A 22,695-nucleotide genomic window follows, 5' to 3' on the forward strand; every position below is an offset into this window, starting at 1 on the left:
TACTGCCATCGCCTTCGCGAACAACAAATTCAATTTCAACGCAAAAACTACTTGAATCGAGAACAAAAAAATCCGTTGGTGGTGGGGATGAAAATCTGGCGGGCTTAGTGGATACACGTGTCACGCGCTTCCAGTATATACATATTTATATGGTCTAAGGTCACACGTGACCATCGTGCCATGTGAAACGCGCCTATGAGAGCGCAACCCTGCGTGCGTCAGGCGACAATTGGTAGCTGTAGCGGCGAGCGGCGGGCGGCGACGGCGTTGCCTGTACCTATCTTTTGTTTGAACTTGGACAAGTATCATCATCGGAATAAACCGCTGGATTAAAAGTCTCCGTTTGACAAGTAGGTATGTAAGTATCAATTGGTAAACATACGCGATACATGTGATAGCAGTACTCAAAGTGGGGACACTGGGGACAAGTGATATACGTACAAGTATACACATAATCCAAGGTATATAGCAGCGCATTAGCACCACCCCCGAGAGTCTTGAGAGTTGTCGTGCAAGTATTCGTTTTTCTCTTAGCTTATTCGGCCGTTTTTTATGCGATTTTTTGCAATAAAAAGCTGTGAAGTTGTCGCAAACGGCTATTATCAAGCGTTCGAACATTAGCGAGTCGTTATTATCGTCACACATAACCTTATATTGGCGTCCCGCCAACCGTCGGATTTCCTCCTCCTGCGAACATTAGATGTATCTTCAACGAGACGTATGGGCGCAGGATAATGCTTTAAACTGGTACAATGTTTAATTAACATACGCTCATTCAGATTGTATAAAAAATTTCGGTTAATCAGGTTACGACGTGGTGCAAATTGTGATACACTGCGTGGAACCGGTACATCCGAATGTTCGGGACTTTGCGGGGTTCGCGATCTTTTGTTAACGTGCAATCATAAGACGACTCTTGAATTAAAAACGCACTTGTAAATATTTTTATGTAAAAATTAATAATTTATTCGTGTGTGTGGGTGTGTTTGTGTGGGCCGTGGGCGTGCGCGCGCGTCCGAGTCCGTGCATGTGTGTGCGTATGCTTTGTTGCAAATAAAAGTTCGGTTCTGATGTATGAAAATTAAAATGCATGTATGTGTTTCAGGTAATGCACCCCCTGCATGCAGCAGATTTGGAAGATCCTAGGCAAGCAAGCAAGTGCACCAAGAAACACCTGTGACGAGCGTTCTGTATGATAACGACTGGAGGTACGTCTTTGTTTGTCACCTCCATCAAAAATTGCATAGCAAATCGAAGCACATGTATCGATTTTAGTTGTAGTAGAAAACTCGAGTCTTCTGTTTTCACATATTTTCTTTGGAAACTATGTTGAGTAATAGATTTTCACACGCCACAACAAAAGACGCAAGTGTAGACATATAAGCGTCGCAGTCGCGAATCCGCACTTCGAGCGTGTCACTGATACACACAGCTCCGCCAGCTGGTGCTCTTCTCAATTTACATTCGATCCGCAGCAGAGAAGATCCCATTCTTCCTCCTGAACGCAAGTGAGTGTGTGTAACCTGAGCCGTGAATATCTGGACCACCCAATGTCCAATACGCCCCCTTCGTCTGTCCTCCACGTAATTTTGCACTTGGCGCTCTTCAAAGTCGGGGGTGTACACGCATACATATCACGTGCTTCTTCTCCATTCTGCTCGTCGTGCGAACACTGCGTATAATACCCGCGAAATAGCCGTTATTCTTATAACATGAACAAGTGCGACGCTTGCCGGATGTCGAAGCTTACACTTGTGTATAGTATTTCTAATGCGCGCTGACAAGTGCCGCTCTAACGACCGTTTTGTTTTTACGCGTGTAATTTGTCAACGATTGATAGGTATTTTCAGCCAAGGAGTTGATGCACGTTTTTCTTAGATTTTTTGTTCTACTATTTGTTTCATACGCTATGCGCGTCAAATTCCAATACACAATTTGATACTATAACAGTTAAAGTCGAGTTGAAATCATCAGCTCGACAGTGAGTAGGTATCACACGATGTCTTATTAATGTTTATTTACAATATTGTACAACTATTTAGTATATGTATCGTGTCAATATTCTGTAGATAAATAAACACTGTCACGTCACGCGTTATCCCACGTTGGAATTCGTTAACCAAACAGAGAATAAGGAAAGGCGAGCTGATCATGCACATATATACACAATCTGTAGTCACTCATTTCGTTGGACACATGCGTAATTCGACACTAAGATACAACAGCTACCACCTATACTGCTATCTCCGGAAAATCAAAGAGAAGAGTAACGTTTCTGATGTCGTGTGTACATAATATATGTCTTGTTTATATTTACAACGAAAAATATGCATGCTTGTCCATCTCACTAAACCTTCAAACGCGTTATCGCTGTACATACCTGCTGCGTTGTGTTCCTACCTTTGTGCATAATTTAATTTAAATTAAAAACTTTTTTATAATACAATCTCCTTCAATTCAACTCTACTACTCACGACCTATTAATTTACATCGTCTTTCTCCGTGTCATCGCAATAATACACTACCGACCAAAGCACTCGCGCGACAGTTGACTGATGGCACATTATGTCATTCCTCTCTGTGATTGTGTTGAATTCTGTTTGCGGCTTGGTCGGCCAACCTTATACCTACATTTAACTCTTTGAGATTTCGCCGGTATGTTCCACACTAGTATCACAGGTTCTCTCGGCGTGTATATAGGTGCTTTGAATTATTTCACGTTTGCTAATACTAAAACCAAAACAAAACAAACAAAAAAAGTAAGTACTAACCAAGCCTCGTGTGTTTGTATTTTTCAGGTGAGCCAGACTTTCATACAACTTGAGAAGCTTCGTGGTATGTGAACATTCCTGTGCAACGGTTACGCGAGTGCGCGTAGTTTACCGTCGTCGCTAGTGATGCTAAAACTGACGTTCCGCCAAGTAGAGCTTTCGAACCTTAGCAGTTGACACAAGCTCGTTGCAGTGCGCGCTTTTTTACATCTGACAAGACTAAGTGATCGTCAAGTGTATAAATATATATACACAACAGTTCATATAGGACAGAAAGAGAAAGAAAAGAAAAACTCACAAAAAGCACAATCTTTTGCTTTGCATTTGTACGTAAGTGGAGAAATGTCGCGCCGTCGGAGCCTTAGTGCCAGGAGAGTCCTGACTCTGGGCAAGATAACGGAGCTGGATAACGAGCCGCCGTTGACCCCCCCGACACCGGTCGCCGTCATAACGCGGGATCTCGAACTTTCAAGATTATCGGACGATGAAAACGACGCCGCTACCGCCAACACTCCACTCGGCAACCTGAAGCTACTGTGGCCGCTGTTTCGTGACATGGGTGAGTTGCTGCGTTTTCACACTCTTGCTTTTATTCATTCACTTTTCTTGATGCTTTTTTGTGCGCCCTCGATGATGACTGTACTGCTGAGGGAAGAAAGCGTCGCTCTGTCGTCCTGTCATGCGTTTATTGGAATCTTCGAAAGCTCGTTTGAGTCGAGACATTTCCATGATTTTTTTTTTTTTCTCGAATTTTGATTATGTCAGTTATTTTACTTAAGTAGAAGTATAAGACATGGATCATTGTTTTCTTTGCTATTTATTCTGAAAATATTACATAGCTTATTACATGAAAACATGCTTATGTATTATGATTTAATTTTATGATATGTCTTATGTGTACACTTTATCTATTTACCTATTACATATTATACACACTACTCATTGCATTACACTAGTAGCTTTTGAAGTGGGCCCAATATACCTGTACGTGTACAATTTATTTATGTGAATTGGGTTGTTTTTAACACCTATATTGTTTATCAATTATGCAGTTATCGCAAGAAAATATTATTTAAAAGAACAAAAAAAAACACGAATCGTTAATTAAAAATAGCACGGGGAAATCGAGTGGCTCCAAAATTTCACACCCATACCATTAGACAATGTATACACATCGAGCAGATGGTATAGCGTTTACACCGTCCCAAAAGCGAGTAACATGCACGTATGAGGGTAGTTTCAGCAGCACGTATCCCCGTACACCTATGTATATGTATAAGTGTGGGCACAACCGATCAACATGACGATTGAAAAGTAGTTCAACGTACCGTATAGATATACACACACTACACGGCATACTATATATATACTCAAGTACGTTTTTCCGAGCCCTCAAACGTAATGTTATTCTAGTAGGTATAGGTAACCGTCGCTCAATCTCGTTTTTGGACCTTCGATCAATACTTACTATATTTTTTTTCGAAAATGCAAGATCATTCCGTCACAATTTATTGAAATGGCACTGATTCCTTGATGATTAAAATCATATTTGGTGTATAGTAAAAATAAAATGACAGAAATTGTCGCGTCTGTATAAAAAAAAAAAAAAAAAACAATCCAAACAAACAGTCAGACTTTTCGTGCACAGGATTAACAAATAAATTATAAATTTAGAGAAAAAAAAGGCAGTGTCTCTCTTTTTCCAATCTTACGACTGTAAAATTAAAACAACACGTCACACACCGTGAATGTGTACCCCCGAAAAGCGGACGCCGTTCTTATTTCTGGATAATGTGCCTCTCTGAACGTAAAATACCGTACGTGAACCCAAAGGGGGCTTGTCAACAGCAAAGTCGTCAAGCTCCTGTGTTACCCAAATCATCCGCATCTTCCCCCTCCTATATAAATTCTTAACCCTTTTCTTTAAAAAAAAAAGTCCCCCTTTTTCGAGTACAATATATATATCCACACGCGAAAGCAAGAGCGACACGACGTTGCAAAATGAAGAAAAAAAAAGGTTTTTATTAAATACAAGGTGTGCCGAAGAAAAGCTCGGAAAAGCGCCCAAAGTGGCCGGATCGATATCGAATCTTCGGTGTCTTTTTCTCGGATCGGTTATATCCAGCCACGCGTCCTTCTCTGCCTCGCAGGGAGCAAAAGCCCCTCGTATATTATACACACAGTACAGGCAAAGATTTCCCCGGCCTTGGCGAGGGTCACGGCCCTTTTTTTCGGGGCCTCTCTCTTTCTTATTTCTCAGCTGAAGCATATAATACACACACAGTCTGTTAGGACCTCCGCAGGGGGGGGGGGACCGCGCGTATTCTCTCGTTTTTCCGTCTTATAAATACGCCTCTCCTCTCTCTGCTCCGTGACGACTCGACCCTCATTAATTTGGGCGTTTTTCGACTACTCTACACGATTATGACGGCCGTTCGCTTGTCAGCTCGATGGCACGTGCCCGCGCCGTCGTCTCCCTCTCGTTATGTAAACATGTATGGTACACGTGTACGTATATAACATATACCCATCGGCGCGCTATTGGAGACTCGATTAATTTTTCGAGGTGTTGAAAGGGCTATTCCCATCAACTTTTTCAACAAATATAAATTATATCATCATAACCACCTAAAGTAAAGTAATCAAGTATACACGCATTTAAAACGTATAATAGGTTTGCTGTGTCAATGAATTTTTCAAAAACAATCATGTCCATGGTTTCAAATTGATTTTTTTTTTGTTTTTTTTTTAATAAATAATAATCCCCACAAAGAGCCAATTTTCACGGATTGATCTACGTACACTTTGTTATTTTCACCGCAACTTTGTCCAATCACTTAAACCAATGACCTTAAGATACGAGATGTCTAAAGGAAAACAAAAAAAAAAAAAACAAAAAAAAAACAAATTAATCGACTCGTACGCACGAAACAAAAGTCGCGTGCGCGAACACACACACGTGTCCAGCAAGAGAGCGAATGCGCTCGCGCGCATACACAGAATGCAAGACCATATATATATATATATATATATATATATATATATATATATATATATATATATATATATATATATATATATATATATATATATATGATGTAAAACACCAGGTGCTCACCTGCCCCCCCGAGTTATAGGTGGCAATGCCTTTCTGGCGCCCCTGTCCTTCTTTTCCCTCGATTCTTTCCATTCGCCAAAAGTACCCCGATACCCACCAACACGCATTCGCGTACACGTACAACGCGAGGGGAATGAACCAGATTCTTGTGTACCCATACCATATATTATTATTATATACGTAAAGGGTCCCTTCAGATATATTGGACTTCGGTTCGAGAGAGCGAAGAGGGCGAGAGGAAGCCCGTGTGTATATGTGTTGCATGGGGCACTGACCTACCCTTCGCGCGGACTCGCCGCGCTTATAAGCACATAAGTATACAATGCCTGTATACCTATACACGAGTAGTTTTTAGGGGAGAGGGTATAGACGCGGCTGTACGCGCGAGCGAGGACCGTTAATGTATTATGGGCCGGTCAGCTGTTGCGGGGTTTGCAAAAAACGTGCAGTATATGGGGTATGGAAGATTGATCGAAATTAAACGACAAATTGAGCCACCAGGTGAGATTCCTCCCCCCCCCCCTTACTTTTTTTTATTTTTCGGTACGTGAGATAATAACGGGCGCGTGGCGACGGACCGATTGTGCTTATATTGACGGTCAAGGAGAACTCGGGTCGAGAGAGTTTCATTTGGCCAAGTGGGTATTTGTGATTGACCGGCTTTGTGCGCCCCGTTTAAATCCGTAATGTGAATACGTGGAATGGTCAAGTGACCACTCGCCTTCGCGTCTTGAATGCTGTGCGTGTTGTACGTATAATATTGTGCTGATGGTTACGATTGCGCTCGGTGCTCGGATTTTGCTATTGAAACCTTGGGGACTACTCGAGATGACTTGTAGCTCTGGATATTGAAAAACTTTCTTTTATTTTACACCCTGTGAAATTTTAATGTACATTTGATGTTTTTTTTATGCGTACCAACTTTCAAAGGACACCTTAAAATTGACGACGTTTATTCATTGGCGTTAAAATAATTTTAACTATAAATGTAACATCTAAGACAATCATGTATTCATAGCAAAGGTCGGCTCAGTCGGGACAGTAACGGGTAATCGAAGAGGACGATTTCTGCTTCGAATCTCAGTCTTTCCCGCGACTGGCGCGGACACCACTGTTCATTCTTGATGTAACATGTGTCTACTCTAGGCCGAAGCTTTATCATTAATAAATTTACTTAGTTCTCACACACTATATAAATATTTTTTTTTTTTTTAAATAAATATTTTTTAACTTTAATAGATATCTACAAAAAAAAAGTTATTGCAAAATAGCGTATCCAGCGTTTTTTCGTCATTAATTTCAAAGTTTTTTCTTTTGCAACTTAAGAAATTATTTCAGTGACCATGTTTTAATTTATTTATTTTAATCCTTGTTACGATTTGAACCAAAAATCTACTACTGCTAATTCACAAAAAACCAAAAACTAATGCGTAAGAGACGAGTTTTATTGAATCCATAGGTACATTTACAAAAAAAAATGAAGAGTTAAGCTCAGCATCTTTTTTTCTGCATCAATTAATTACTCTAATGTAGTTCTAGTACAATTCGTGCCAGAAGTATAACATCTGAATGAATTTTCTCCAGAGCAAAGGCTAGCACAGTCGGGAGAGTATCGGATTATCGAAGTGGATAATTTCTGCTTCGAGTCTTGGTCTTTCCTGTTACTGGCGCGGACACCACTGTTTATTATTAATGTATAACATGTGTCTCTATGTAAGCCTCTTTGCTCCGTCATTAAATGTGGCATTGCTGTCCTTTTCACATATTATTCTGAAAAAAAATAATTTTTGGCAAAAATTGCAAGGTATATAAGTAGGTTTTTTTATCAACCCTCCCGATCCTATTGAAATTCAACCCCTTTAGCGTACACAATCAACGATCTTTGATCTTCTTTTTTTTATGATTCTCTCATTTTGATAACTAATTAATTGATGTAATCATTTTTTTTTTTTGCATTACGTGGCCGCGTAACAATATTCACGCCATCAGGGGCAAAGAAAATCTCTGTACCTGCGCGAAGTACAGACACCTCCGTGAACTCGGCGCACACAATTATTGGTCCGCGCAATGGCCCATACTGATGTACAACTGTTGAGAAATCTTTTCTTTCCAAGGCAAACCCCGCGAGTTGCCTGGTTGCCAAGCGGAAACAAGACGGGAAAAGGTGTACCGCGCATCATCGTCAAGGCACCCGATGACTCGGAAGAGCCCGTTCTAGCGTCCGGATGGCAAACTCGTCGTCTCGCCCCCTTTTTTTTTTTCTTCCATATACCGTAATATACATATACGTTACTTTTCTCGTCGCGCTCGTTTCGAACTCGCAAAGCAGCAGTGCAGATACACGGACGCGAAGCACACAATACCCGTACACACACCCTCCTGCGACCGCGTCCTTCGGCTTCTCCTCCAGAGGGGCCCTTACCTACCTACAATAATGCTCCCTTAACTGAGTTCTCTCTCGCTCTCTCCGCGCGTCGTCTCGCCTATTGTCGTCGTCGTCGCGGGGCTCCCCTGTGCTGTGCGTATACATAGGCTGCACATAATATACCTATACCACCGCTGCTGTCTGTCGAATTTAAAAAGACGGGCCTGGCATTTAAAGTTTAAAAAGCCCGAGCGGGATGGAGCGTTTACTGTGTGTGCTCTACATACATATTATACGTGTGCTCCACCACGTGGTGCGGTGATCTCTCTTTTTCCTCTTTTGGCGGGCTTTTTGCTGTACGCGTGTTGTACCTGCTTGCAGTTACGTGCACTGAAAAAAAATTACATATACATACAAATTTCACGGCTTGAATACACGGGGTATTGAAGTCTGCTCTCCTTCTTTGGCGCGAGCGCGACAAACTTGAGTTTGCATTTATGTGTATGTGCGTGTGCATGGATAAAGGGTAATGGCAAACGAGCGTTGCGATTTTTTTTTAATCTTTGGGTACACTCGTTGGCTCTTTGGCTTTTTCGCGCGCGTTCCTTCGGAAAGTGTTATTAGCTCTTGCGAGGATTTTTGGGTTTTGCAAGTGGGAAATGAGGATAACCTTTTGGTACTACAATCACGTAAAATATAGGATTTTGGTCATTGGAAATGAGGGCCCTTTGGTATGATAATTATATAAAATAAATTTCAATTTAGTGAATTATTCTATGTAATAAAAACGAATCCTAGTCAAGAACATAGTACGGCCCAAGAGGTTTACTTTATAAACACTTTGAACTGTATTATTGATTTATTGTAATATTCATTTTGCGTTCACGTTTACGGGCTCACGGGGAAATAAATTAATACCTTAGTTTTGCTGTATTGTATAAATAATAGCGAATATTATTTATCGTTTTTGCGTATAAACAAAACTGAATGGTAAACACCAAAAGTCGTTCAATCAGTAAAATAAATAGAAAAGACATCAAGCCCAAACGTTTCTTATCAACGAACACAATTTATGCTTATTCGAATTAATGTAATTTTTTATTAAATGCTATTATTATTTTTGTTGAAAACTAAAATTTAAATATTCAACCAACTCTTACACTAACGCAAAAAAAAAAAAAATTCATCACAAAAAAAACAAAATTGTTTTAATTGGCTGTAGAACAGTAAAATACCCTATTATTGACAGAGCATCGGCTTTTTGTAGACACATGTTACATCTGATGAACAGTGGTGTCCGCGCCAGTCGCGGGAAAGACCGAGACTCGAAGCAGATATCGTCCGCTTCGACAGTCCGATTCTCTCTCGACTGTGCAAACCTTTGCTCTATGTATGTCAAATTCAGATGTTACACATATTGCCCTTAAATACTTGTTCATGACAAACTTTTATCCCCATGTTACTTACAAAAAAATTTTGATTAGTTGTAAAAATAGTTGAAAAATAACAAAACACTGTTAAATAACAAGTTTTAAAATGAAGTATTTATTTAAGTTTTCAATCACTCCAATAACATAATATGTATACACGTTTGTACACCAGACAAGTAAAGCAGACACGCGCCAGTCGTACAGAACACGTAACATATAATTGTGAGTAGTAGATAGGTAATCGAAAAGCGCAACGTACTTCAGGTGCACCGAACGTGAACGATAAGTCAGTCGACATGTGGTGCTTGCTGTACACCATACACTCGTAGATACTACTACACTCTGTTGACTAACGATACGGTAAGGGTCTCTACTTCAACTAATTTTCATCACAATCAATTTACCAATTCATGTAAAAGTTCAAGGCAAAGTCGAATGAACAGATGCGTGAAATTTAATCTGAAAATTTTCATCAACGCGAAAAAAGTGGTCGTACCAGACGGTCATATCGTTTACCGCGTAAATGTGATAAACACTGCTGTCACTTCTATTAAACTCTTCACATGAACCTTAACAATACACTCGACTCAATTAAACTAATTATTTTAGAAGCTGTAGAGCTATAGAGAACGCTTGGCCTCCTATATAATGCCAAACCCTATCAGATAAATTGTCACAACCCCGTACGAAAAATAATCGACAACTACCTCTATACTGAGATTTCAACGGCTCTGATAAGATTGCACGCAGTCCGATTTCCTATTCTTTGCGTGAAAAAAAAAAAAAAAAAAAAATCTCCATTCATACCCACACGTGCACGTACATGAGTTTCATTACCTCTACAAAGACCGTAAATGTAAGGGAAACACGTAAGCGAGAAGCGTGAAAACGCGACAGGGGCACGTGAGGGCACACCTACAATATACATGTGTACAGTAAGTATACAATCGCAATTTTTCCATCGTCAATTTTATACATAGGTATACATTATATTGTGCATATATTGTACGTAGAATACATATACAGGGACGGTGAAATTTCCTGTGCAGGCTTTTGCGCTCTCTCCCTTGTAAGTTCAACGGAAAAACGGTGCTGGTATACAAAGGGAGGGCATGTATACGAACGACCCCGAGTCACCTGTTGCGTCGCGCTGTAGGTACATAAACGCATACATACACACACAAAAAATGCACCTAACGCTTTTCCCGGGTGGTTATTAAGTACTATAGCCGCTGAACTAGAGCGAGCGATGAGCTCGTGCGCGTGTCACTGGTATATATAAGTATGGCACTCTTAAATATTGTGTACAATCTACTCGAGTGCAGGGCATCATAATAAGTATCTGCTTGTTCTTACCTTACATTACGCATGGGTTTCACTATGTGCCTGCATTTGCATCGCTTGACACGCGACCGCTGTCCTCCCTTCCTCTATGCCTCCTTGTCTCGTTTCTCGTTAGTAAGTACACGGTTTAAGTGCTGATCGGACTATGACGGCTGATTAAATGCCAAGTCTACACTTTACCCTATACCCTGCAACTCTGCTACAGTAGTAATAAAAAAAAATCGTAAAAGTAATATATATCGTAAAGTGTACAGATGCAGAAAATTAGGACTTGATCGAATGATTCATATCAACAAATAAAAATCTGTTTTTTTTTTTTTTATTTACTTAGGATTTTTTTCATCCACTCGTTAGTACATACTTCTTGTACGGCAGTCACCATAAATTTTGTGCAGATCCACGTACATTCGAAAATGACCCTTCGGGGTTACAGCTCAATCGCCAAAACATGGATTAACCTACAGACACCGCAATCGCTTGGCAGATGCTTTCGGTTGGAAATTTGGCAAAATTTCGACACGCCAGAGCTCGCCAACTCGCATATTCATAGACGGCCCGAATAGGTCCCCTTCATTAAAACACCCTTTTCTATACATACCCATGTCCTAGTTTCGGCTCCAACATATAGGTATATATACGCTATTAGTGGCATTGAAAATCACAAATCGCCAACTGTGAATCCAAATAGGCGCCTATCGGTGCAAAAAAGTCCCCGAGCACAGGTCGAAAAAGGCAAAGCTGTACATCGTCGTCGTAGTCGTCCTCGTTGTTTGGAAAAAAAAGGGAAAAAAAGAGGTCGCCTAGACCAGGGACTGGCGTCTAATATAATACACATATACATAGAGGATAAAGAAAAAAAAGGTCGCACCTCCTCTAAACTCTCGCGTATTTTACATCCACTACACATTTGCAGACTTTATGTATACAAAAGCACGGATCGCGAATGAAAAAAAAGAAAAAAAGTGTGACAAGAAGACATTGTACTTGTATATAGAGGAGGGCATGTCTCTCCTTCTCCTTCGTCGTCTCCTTGGGGCTCCTTCGGGCGACTTCTCGCTCGCGCCCGGACTCCGGGACGTCCTGGGCCATTTGCATATCCCGTGGAGCCGGTACGCGTATATATATGCTGACTTACTTAGGAACGAGTCGAGCGCGCGCTCATGCTCTTATATACTCCCCTGATTTTTCGTCTGCTCGTCTGTGTGTATGGGTATAAGTGAGTGTGTGACCTCATGTAACGGTCGCGCCCGCCAAATTGCTAATCGAGCGTGTGCATATATATATATATATACCACGGATAACGCGTATGGATTACAATTGCACTAAACCAATTTTTAAGGATAATAAGGATAGCGAGGGATAGTTGAAGATGATGCCGTGGTATATGTTACATTTTATAAATTATGTTTGTGAAGAATTTTTTTTTAACAAGTTATCTCGTTTGGCCTGAAATTTTATAGGGTAATTTCAAATTTATGCTCGAATCTTATGGTTTACATAAAATAAGGGAAAAAATTAAACCCTGCGATTGCAGAACTTGAAAAAAGTATCATCTAATTTATTTTGTGCTCATCAATTTTCTCACGTTCCTAATATTAACTTTAAAAGATTTTCGTCCATTCCGTGTACCTGTAAAATTGTTCGTATAAACATGCTCTTGGAAAAAAATTTCGCTTACTTCAAGCATTTTTCAACCCTCGTTATCATACACATTCTATATACTCGCGCTGGACTCGATGTTTTATAGACCAACAAACTCTACATTTGGATATACGAATACAATCAGTATTCATCACTGGTCGTATTTCCAGTTCTTTAAAAGCCGTTTGGAATGAAGCGACCACATGAACATCTTGTAATACCACCGACACAACAGTAGTACACTCGAATGTTTATAAATGCATCCGCTGACGCGTCAATTTTTTCACAATGGCAATACATTTTTCACCATCAAAACGAAAAGTATAAACGTTGTTCAGGTATAACTTGTAAGATGGATAAATCTTCACTGAGCGACCTAGAGGTATACCCACTCGCTTCGTCCGTAACCACCGCCAGGTCGGTCAAAGAGAAGATAAAAATAAAGGCGCCCCTGCTAATTCATCGGTCCGCCATAGTCGTCATCCACAACAATCCACTAAATAGATTATAACGCTCCCGCATCTGTCTGCTCTCCGAGCGCAGTGTACCCACGAGGGCTCTCGACGCACCCCCTACGACGCGGCCTGCATTTCCCTCCCCTTCAGCTCCTCTGTACGGAGCACACGTCATCTTACCGATCGTCCAACCCATGGGGGAGGGGGTGAGACTCGTTGCGCTATCAGTCTGCCATTGTGTCTCACGCGATGTATAAAGCGATGTGGAGAGGGGTTGGGGGGAGAAAAAACTGCCTGTGCAAACTCCCACGTCGAGTTGCGAGGGTAAGAGAGTCGGCCAACGGCCGTTTTCGCCCTTACGGTGTATGTATGTGCGCGCGCGCGTTTGTGGCGTAAGTACGTGTGAGTGCGTATACGTACACCCGAGGGTAGTTTGGGGAACGCGCGCAAGGGCGAGGGTGCTGATTCTCGGGGTTAGAGGGGCGGAAGCGGCAGTGGTGCTTGTGGATTTTTCGTTTTCATACAAAGTGACAAATTAACGTTTTGATGGAAAATTTGGGGTGTTTTTCCTTTTTTTGTCCATTCAAATGATAAGAAAACTTTTTTTTTTTTTTTTTTAACATCACAATTTTATAAGTTGCAAGTCGAGTATGAAAACCGTCTTTTATTCGGAATCATTGTTTCGTTATTTTTTAGTCTACCATCTATTGATTTCAAACTTGTTTTTTAAAACATTTTTTTATTTGTTTATTACATTTTCTTTTTGTAACCAGGTGAAAGGAGCAGTTGTGTTTTTTATAAATACCATCCAAACATACTTTATTTCAAATTCATTAGTGAATTTTTTTATCTTCATATATTTTTTTCAAGTACATTTTTTATTTTCCATGCGAATCTTAATAAAAATATTACATTTTCTAAACCAAGTTAAAATTATTTATAGTAGTAGTTGACACAAAAAAAGAGGATTTGTATCATCATTGCAAGGATGAATCCTACCACGATGAAATCACTGTCCGTAAGGCGCTAACGAATACAGTTGACATGATATTATCTTTCGAAAGAGAAACACAGAGTGTAACACAATACGTGACATTTGACCGTGACCACCGCGGCGACTGTGTGCACACCGAGCTCTGGTGGGCCAGTACTATTGAATTACACAAAACGAACACCAGGAAATTAAAAACGCATCGAAGTCTTACAACGTGCGGTAGTGAACAAACCTCAGAATATTGGAATTACGTTCAATGTCTCTGTGTATATCCTTTCGTTTGCTGCGAAGAAGGGAACGCGCGTTTGACGGATGAAAATGTATCTCTCGAAGCGTATCGGCTTTTTTCTCTGAAGATTTGTCTTTCTTGGAGTTACACTGATCTATCATAATGCCAAAAGTTACGTTGGGACTTTGGATTTTACTCCCTTCGCTGCAGTATTTCGTTAAAAGGGTTTTGCGCTTCGATGACTCCTCTGAATTTCCCCTCGCGTGCTGACACTTTTTTTCTCTAATAGAAGAACCATTTGCTTTATTCTTTTGAGCATTGTACTTTTTACCTTTGCTAAGATTAAATTTAAAAAGCTTTTAACAAAATCATTGTATTTTATGTGAAAAATGAGATTTCTTACTTGAAGAAACTTGTGTAATCTTTCGTGACTAACGATTTTTACTCGCACAGTATTGGTACATTAGAATGAGGTCTTATAACTTGTTAACATGGTTCAATTATTTTCTAAAAATGCAAAGAAAACCTCGTATCTTTCAACAATAACTATCCAGAGTGTCAGAAAACTGTGTGAATTTTTCAAATAATTTTAACCACAATTTGTTTTTTTGTATGCAATTTCAACTCTAAATGCAAGCTCTTGAGGATAATACTGAATTCAAGCTTGTGTTTCATTAATAAAAAAATTAAAATTCACAGTTTTCTGACACTTTCAACAGTATTTTGAAAAAATATTGTAATGTCCTTAAATAATTGATTTTCATTCCTACTAGTAATAGTATTTTTTTCCAATTTCATAGTACGTACAGAGAAAAATGTACCCTTTCTTTTGTGAAAAAAAAAAAATCTGTTCTTCGGTAAAAGGGGTTTGGTTTTAGGTCGTGACAGCAGCCCTTTTAGTGCTTCTTTTTTTTCTGAGTAAAAAGTCGTACATCATCGTAATGCCTACACCCTTGACACCGTATCGACATCAGATTCTTAAAATGAAATTATTAGCAGATAAATTGTCGCGTGACGAATCGAAAAAAAAATCGTTGGCTCTAAAGTAAATTTTTTAGAATAACACATAACTAAACTATTTATATAGTATTAGAAAAACTATTGCCGAGTGCCTGATATAAGCTTCTTCTTACCGTTTTTTAATTTTTAATTTTTATGAATTTTATTTTATTCTTTTCAATAACTGGAAATATTAATGTATAAAATTAAGTTTTATATTTTATTTTAATACATTTGTAGATTTTGCCTTACAATAATATTTTTTTACTTACCTGTTTTTTTTTCTTTGATTTTACTGTAAAATCTACGTTTAAAAAAAAATGTAATATTGTATTTATTCTTTTTTAAAGACAACTAAATATTGAAAAAAAAAAAAAACAAAAATCATTTATTAATACCTGAAAATAATAGCTACATTGATTCTCTCCACAACAACAGAGAAAAGCGATTTTAACTTCTCATAACACACAGTTTACGCATAAATGAAAAAATAAATTGTTTGCAAGTCTCGAGCTATTAAAATAGATCGATGGAATATTTAGATATAAAAAGCAAAAAAAAATATATATACAGTAGTCACATGCACAGCAAAGGCGAATAAGTAATATTTTCCAAGCCAACTCACGATGCACGAACTCATAACTAACACAACATAAGCATGTTTAGCATTTCAACTGTCGGTCTAGAACGACCACAAGACGGGGAAGAAGATAAAGACTACTGATCTTATTATAATCCGAAGGTGCAACTGCAGTATCAAAACAACAGCAGCATGATAATAATGACGATAATAAGAAACGAAAGGGAGACAAGGGGAGGCAAGAGAGAGTGCGCCCACGGGTCAGTAGAGTGGATTATTAGTGATAATTGCGTAGTATAGTTGACGGGGAAATTAAGAGAGCGCATGCATAGGTATACGTACATTTTTCCATTCCTTGGCCGGTCAAGTCGGTCACGGTGGGGTAGGTTCCACCTGCTGGCGAGCCTCTCCCCGCGTTTCTGTATGCACTGCAGCACCCGCAACTATATATACATGTGTACCTGTACTACACTGCGCCAGGACACATGGCACCGCGTGTTTTTTCCTCCTCGGTCCGTCTCTTTTTCTTGGCTCCCTTTTGCACCTATGCGCGGGTCGTTATACTATAATACACGCGTATACACCCCCGGTCATTACCTGCGGCACTTTATTTCTTCATGCGCGACACTCGCGCCGTATTTTTTTTTTTTTTTTTTTTTTTTTTTTCTTCCCGCCACTCGATCTAGGCACCATAACGCAACTTGTCCGCATCCGCTGTCGGCTGAATGCGAAGGGGACGTCGCTAAGAAGTTTTTTTTTTTTCCTTTCGGAAGTAGATCGTGTGTTCTTAGTTGCTTGCGAAGGAAGCAAAGTGTTTAGCGTGGGGTGTATAGCATGCATTGTCTTGTTAAATTGAAGTTCTCCCTCACAGGTGCATAATTGAATTTTGCTTGTTCGTTTGGTTGCTCTTCTTTGATTGCTTGTGACTTTAATAATTAAAATTTCATTTTTTTTCTCTTCTTGAATTTTCATTTATTTATTCTTTTTTTTTTTTTTTCTTTTTTTCTTACTAGTTAAAACCAAATATTAATTTGACTAAATTAAATGGCTATTTTTTGGTGCTAAATTTTTATTTAAAATACACTGCAGTTCTGTTTCTTGAAAAATATTATACTATACTTGGTACGGGAAAAGCGACGAATTTTAATCTTCTTTTCTCAGTTAAACAGGATCTAATTTAGTCATTTTTTATTATTTTTGATCTGTATTTCTGTGAAAACTCTACAAAAAAATGTAAAAACTCAAGTATTGTAAGAGTATCGTAATCAACATGTTAAATGGAGGGGTGCAATTTTTAATTTTTGTACAAATCCTTGATATTCACTCAAAATATTAGCGTAATATAGTTGCAAAAATCGTGGCATACCCAAATGTTAATAAAACTGGTGTTTCTACGCAGTTTTTAATATTCTTTTTCGAGTAAAGATGATTAGATAACAACAGAAACCGATGTTCCATCGGTAAGGACATACATATGCCTCGCCCCTATGGCTAACACCCTGCATGGTGCAGCGTAAAAGTTTAATTTATACCCTTCTGGGTGAAAAAAAAATCATCACGTCGACGAACAATAACCATAACGAACAGTCTCACCAAAAATCATCCAACCCGATACAACCCAAGCCCTTCGCGGCTCATTTAGCTCGACCCGAGGTGCACTCGCGTACACGACGAACCACGTTACGTCACGCATATTCATGCCTATATGGTTGAAAACAAGCGCAGCTAAAAAAGCACTGGTGAGCATTTCAAGTACATTACCAACTCACACGAGTAGGTGCACGTAAGAGTCCGCAGATTGAGTTGATCGACTCCCGTTTAATCGGCAGACGAACGGGCGCGCGTCCCACCCTATATGTATGTATGTATGTATGTATGCCAGTATGCATAAATGTGTGAATGTATATATACACTATGCAGGTAAGGGTGTCTCGCTCCAAAGGAACTCCATACAGCAAAGCGGCTGCGCGTAACGATGTATGAAAAAAAAAAAAAAAAAAAAAAAAAGAGGGTGAAAATTCTGTCGGCGTCTGCGTTTTGTCGAGGGGAGAGCCATACACGTCTACGATAACTGAACTGCCTGCATACATATAGGTATATACCCTACTCCGCTGTACTACCACAACTGCAGCGCAGACAATACCTATATGTACGGTCCAAGGGGTGCGGGTCCTAGAGCTCGAACGGTGGTGTAAAAGAAAGAGAGGGCGTGTCGGGGTGGGGGCAGCAGCGGCTCATAGCGGGTAGTGCAGTTTGTAACGGTGGCACGTGCCCGTTAGGCCTCTTAGGCGCGCGCCCGTGCTATTGCCCATATGTAACTATATGTATATATATATGTGTATGATGGGCTCCCGCTCTCTCGTACATAACGGGCCTGCTGTACTGTCTGAGTGTCTATGGTGTCTATGACCTATACGACGAAGAGGACTATGATTTCATTTCATGGGCTGGCTGGTGGTGGAGACTATATACAGGATCTCAGGTGACGAGCCTTGTAGCATAGATAGGTATATACTATACACGTTAAGATCCGCCAATGGGTTTATCTGTGTGTATCTGCAGTTGGTCGTTGAGATACTTCACTTGTGCTCACGATGTTGCTTGATTCCATGGGTGTATGATTGCTGTTTTTTTTTTTTTTTTTTTTTTTTACTGGTACTTCACTTGCGCGTTGATTTGTTGCTTCAGTTATTTAGGGTATAATTTGAGGGTGGATTTTTGTGTCTGACGTTTTGCGGCTATAGATTCAATTTCTTATGTTTCTTTATGGTTTCGGTGTTCCGAGATGAGCTGACATCTTTTATATTGGCCGAATTCGCCTTCCAGAAGTTGCACACGTTTCCCGCAGATTTTAATGGTTTTTCATCTCCGTAATTTAATTTAAATCCTAGTTAACTACAACGAAGCATCATTCGGCCTTTCCAACATTTTATCACGAGGCAACCCAAATGATCATCCGTACATCCGACACTTTCCTGGTTAAATTTGTCAATTTATCAGAGGATCATACCGTCTGATCGAATAAACTTGTTATTCCTGTTATTAATACCTTAAACATTCAGACTTTCACGTGTAAAACGACTCGATGTATATACTTTACTCGCACGGTATTTAAAAAAACGAAAGGAACAGGTCGTCGTCGCGGGTCAACACCCCTTCACGTATTACGGGTCGTACTTGACAACTGGTGAGTATCGTTTCACTTGCAAAATTTCGGCTGGCAAACTTGCCCCGAAAGACAGGCGTAACGACTGTACATTATATATCGTTGTACTGCTACGCGCATAAAACTGCATTAAAATTAGATTCGCCGGACTCTCAAAGTAAGTACTTGTGTAGCATGACGTATAAGAAAGGGCAATCTTTTGAGGAGAGTCCTCTGTGTGTATATATCTACTTGTTGTATCCGTGAACTCGAAAGAATGGACGAAAAAAGGGAAAGACGCATGGGGTGAAGCGGAGCGAACTCCACTAGGTGCTCTCATTACCAAGTCCGTCTCTTTCCATCCCCCTCTTTTTTTTTATCTTTCGAAAGTGTAAGTGCGGCCTCCCTTGCATTTGCATTTTTCCATACAGCTGCTGCTGCCGTGTTACATTGTGCCAAATTTTGATTCCACGGACTTTTGTACTGCTCGCTCTCTACCTTGCTGCTTCTTCTTCTTATTCTTACTGCTGTATACAATGTTGCTTCATTTTCTACTTACTTGATGTATTGAGAGCAAAGGAGTGCATATTATATGCGCAGGGTATAGTGTGCCGTTACGACTTTTAAATGACACGACAAACTGTGAACCGTAACGCTTAGTGTTATCTCCTCTTTTTCTATACCTCAACTGTGGGTTTTTAAATCCTGTTTTCTTTGAACCGAACATTTTGAGTTTTTGATCGATCAAAAGTGTATAGTTTCTCGTGAACTTGCATAAATCAATTTGCCGATAATTGTTGTATTTCCCGAAAATTTCAGTACGTCATACTTTTAGACGTTTTTTGTTCAATTTTTTAACCTAAGTGCCCTGTTCAGAAACGTATTTTTTCAGAAATCTAATGTGAATTTACGAGGTAGTCCAACATGTCTATTGAACATAATAATTTTTATAAGATTACGAATTTGTCGGTGTAAATTTTAGAGGCAAAACTTTTATCCAAGTCGAAAAGGGGTCATATTTCTCTTTGAAAGTATTACTGACCATCTACAATAAAGTTATAAATCGATTTCTTATAAACTTTAGAAGATTTATTTATTGAGTACTTAAAAAATTGAACAATAAAAGTGTGCAATACGTGATTGCTTCTCAAAGTGAATGAACGCGATGTAACTCAAGTCAGATCAGATTCCAAATAAGCAATTTTCATCCTTCAACTCAAATCAATACCCCAATCTTGCACTTGAGGATAAATAAACCCCACTACTCCAAGACCAGAAAAAAAATATATATATCAAAGTATAATACCTCGACGCGCGCCAAAGCTCGCCAGCCCCCAAATTACATACCGGGCAGAGAAAAAACTACTGACTCTCGCGCGCAGCGTACATTGTGCGCTCGAAATAAATCTCGATCTGGTCCCGATGTAATAGCCCTCGCCAACACACGCACACATATGTCTCGAAGGTGCATTGTCGTCGCGCCATATGTCGATATGTCCATCTAGAAAAACTCACCCCCTCTCTCCTTCGTTTCAAAACTTCTTCCTTGCGTCAAAAGCTCCTTCGGACCACTACAGCACACACTCGTATGCGCCCATTACAAGAATCACCGCACGCGTGCGAGAGAAAAAAAAGCCGATACCTACCTCGTTAGGACAATCGAGCTGAAATTCGCAGCTCTCCCTTCCTCTCTTTTTGCCATACCTATATATACATATACCAGCGCAAAAAAAAAAGGTGTAGGCATATGTATGTATGTATGTATAGGCACCACAATGGCACAGTATAGTCGAGTGGACGTCGCATAAGTCATGATTTCTGGGCCCATACGTCAAGAGTGCGGTGTATATAGGTGCACATATATATATACATATGCACGCGCGTGCCTATACTTATACTCCTTACATTAGATCGTGACAAAAAGGGTGTACAACATGCGTGCGGGGTCCGCGATTCAACAGCTCAGCATGACGTGTCTGTGCACATATACGTACGTGCCAGAGCCACCCCCTATGTATAACAAACACACGCGATCGGGGTGGTTGGGTTTAGTTTTACATTTCGAGAAATCAAGTTTCTCTCTATACTTTGGCGATGTCCCTTGGAGGGTCCAACAGAAAACAATTTCTTGGTAACATTGATGATACAATCGCCGCTACAATTATTTTTCCGATGATGCTGAGAAATCAAAAACAATTGAAAATATTTGCAAAAACCTACCCTTATTCAACTGCATGCCTGTACGTATGAGGGTTAGCCGAATCAAACGGGGTTGGGGCGAAATGAGCGTACAAGGCTAAGAGAGGGGGGGAGCCCAGACATCCGAGCACGTCACGCGTACATGTTATATATGGGGCGACCGCTGCCATCTGGTCACACACATTCGCGCGTTCAAGCTCACTTCGCGCCACCCCTATGGGGTTTATATACTGCATCTCGTGTGTGTGTGTGTGTGACCCACACTTTAGTCGAGCTCTCGTGCACTGCATGATACTGGGTGAACTGAAACGCGTCCCAACCCTGTGTACCACGTAAGTAGCAGAGTTGTGCAAATTTTTAAACCTTCGACGCTCCCGTTGCCTATATATACACTTGTACTCGAGAGTCCGAGTTCCGGGTGGATAAGGCCATCGGCATCATCAACGCGGAGCCGAACTTGAGCGAAGCAGAAGAAAAAGCCGCACCAAAACGGCTTTCCGAAACGAACGCGGGAGAGGCACACCCAGTGTAATAATCGCCGCTCCCCGTCGGGGTAACCAACTCGGCGCAAACACATACGTGCGTGCAAAGATCTGGTGGCTCGTGCCGGGGTTTTCGGAGTACATGTACATGCACGTACATTGCATTATAGGGGCTGATGCTGCACGTGTATACACGCGTATACAGGCGCTCGTGCATCAACCCCATCGCCGAAGGGTTGCAAAAGTAGACGAAGCAGAGAAGGAAAAAAAAAGTTTTGCGATTGTTTCGGGGGTCTCTCTGTTCTCGGGGGTCGTTGCAGTTACCAGGTTGACGGTCACCAACACACTCGTCGTTTTAATACTACACATCACGGTTTTGCAGGTACGTGTAAGGTGCGCTCTGGCTTTTTGCACGGCCCGTATACACTCGCGCTCTTCTTTTCTTGTACTTACGACTCGCCTCCCTCTTTCTTTTTTATGAGCATCTTAAAACGGTTTTTTTTTTCTTTTTTTTTTTTTTTTTTTTCATATATCCGCGAGGTGAAATTCATACGTGCATTAAAGTGCGTCCCTGCCGTACTTCTTCTTCTTTGGAGATCCAGTTGATATTGTAATTATAATGTGTACCCGGTACATTTCAAGATTAGAGGGACGATGAGGGAGGGACCCCCTTGGCTGCTGCACGTTGAGCGTTGATTTTCGCACAGACAAGCGTTGCACCGAATTCAGCATTCGGTTGCTCCTTTTTTTTTTCTTTTTTTCTATCATCAGTACTTGTACGCTTTTCTTGAACTCCATTTTGCAAAGATTGTTGTGGTTCTCAAGTCCCGTTTCGATGTACGACATGCAGAAAAGTACCATCTGTTTGGTTTTTTTTCCGTATCACAAAAAATTATTCTCGTTTGTGCCCTTGAAAAAACCTTTTTTTTGTCGATCACAAAAA

At 40.2% G+C, this 22,695-nt stretch overlaps 1 protein-coding gene across 1 annotated transcript in view; it reads left to right on the plus strand.

Annotated features, from left to right (window-relative positions):
- The first annotated feature begins 282 nt into the window (after positions 1 to 282).
- LOC106639302 (M-phase inducer phosphatase cdc-25.2) overlaps positions 283 to 22,695 on the plus strand; it is a 113,337-nt gene continuing 90,924 nt past the window's right edge. The window contains exons 1-3 of the mRNA XM_014352829.2: positions 283 to 354; positions 1,106 to 1,208; positions 2,799 to 3,330. Coding sequence (XP_014208315.2) covers positions 3,114 to 3,330 — 217 coding nt within the window. The 5' untranslated portion in view covers positions 283 to 354; positions 1,106 to 1,208; positions 2,799 to 3,113. The remainder of the gene's footprint in view (positions 355 to 1,105; positions 1,209 to 2,798; positions 3,331 to 22,695) is intronic.

This window comes from Copidosoma floridanum, unplaced genomic scaffold (assembly GCF_036245765.1).
Source record: "Copidosoma floridanum isolate Cflo_tuat_1 unplaced genomic scaffold, Cflo_Japanese_pri ptg000019l, whole genome shotgun sequence".
Classification (NCBI taxonomy): Eukaryota; Metazoa; Arthropoda; class Insecta; order Hymenoptera; family Encyrtidae; genus Copidosoma; species Copidosoma floridanum.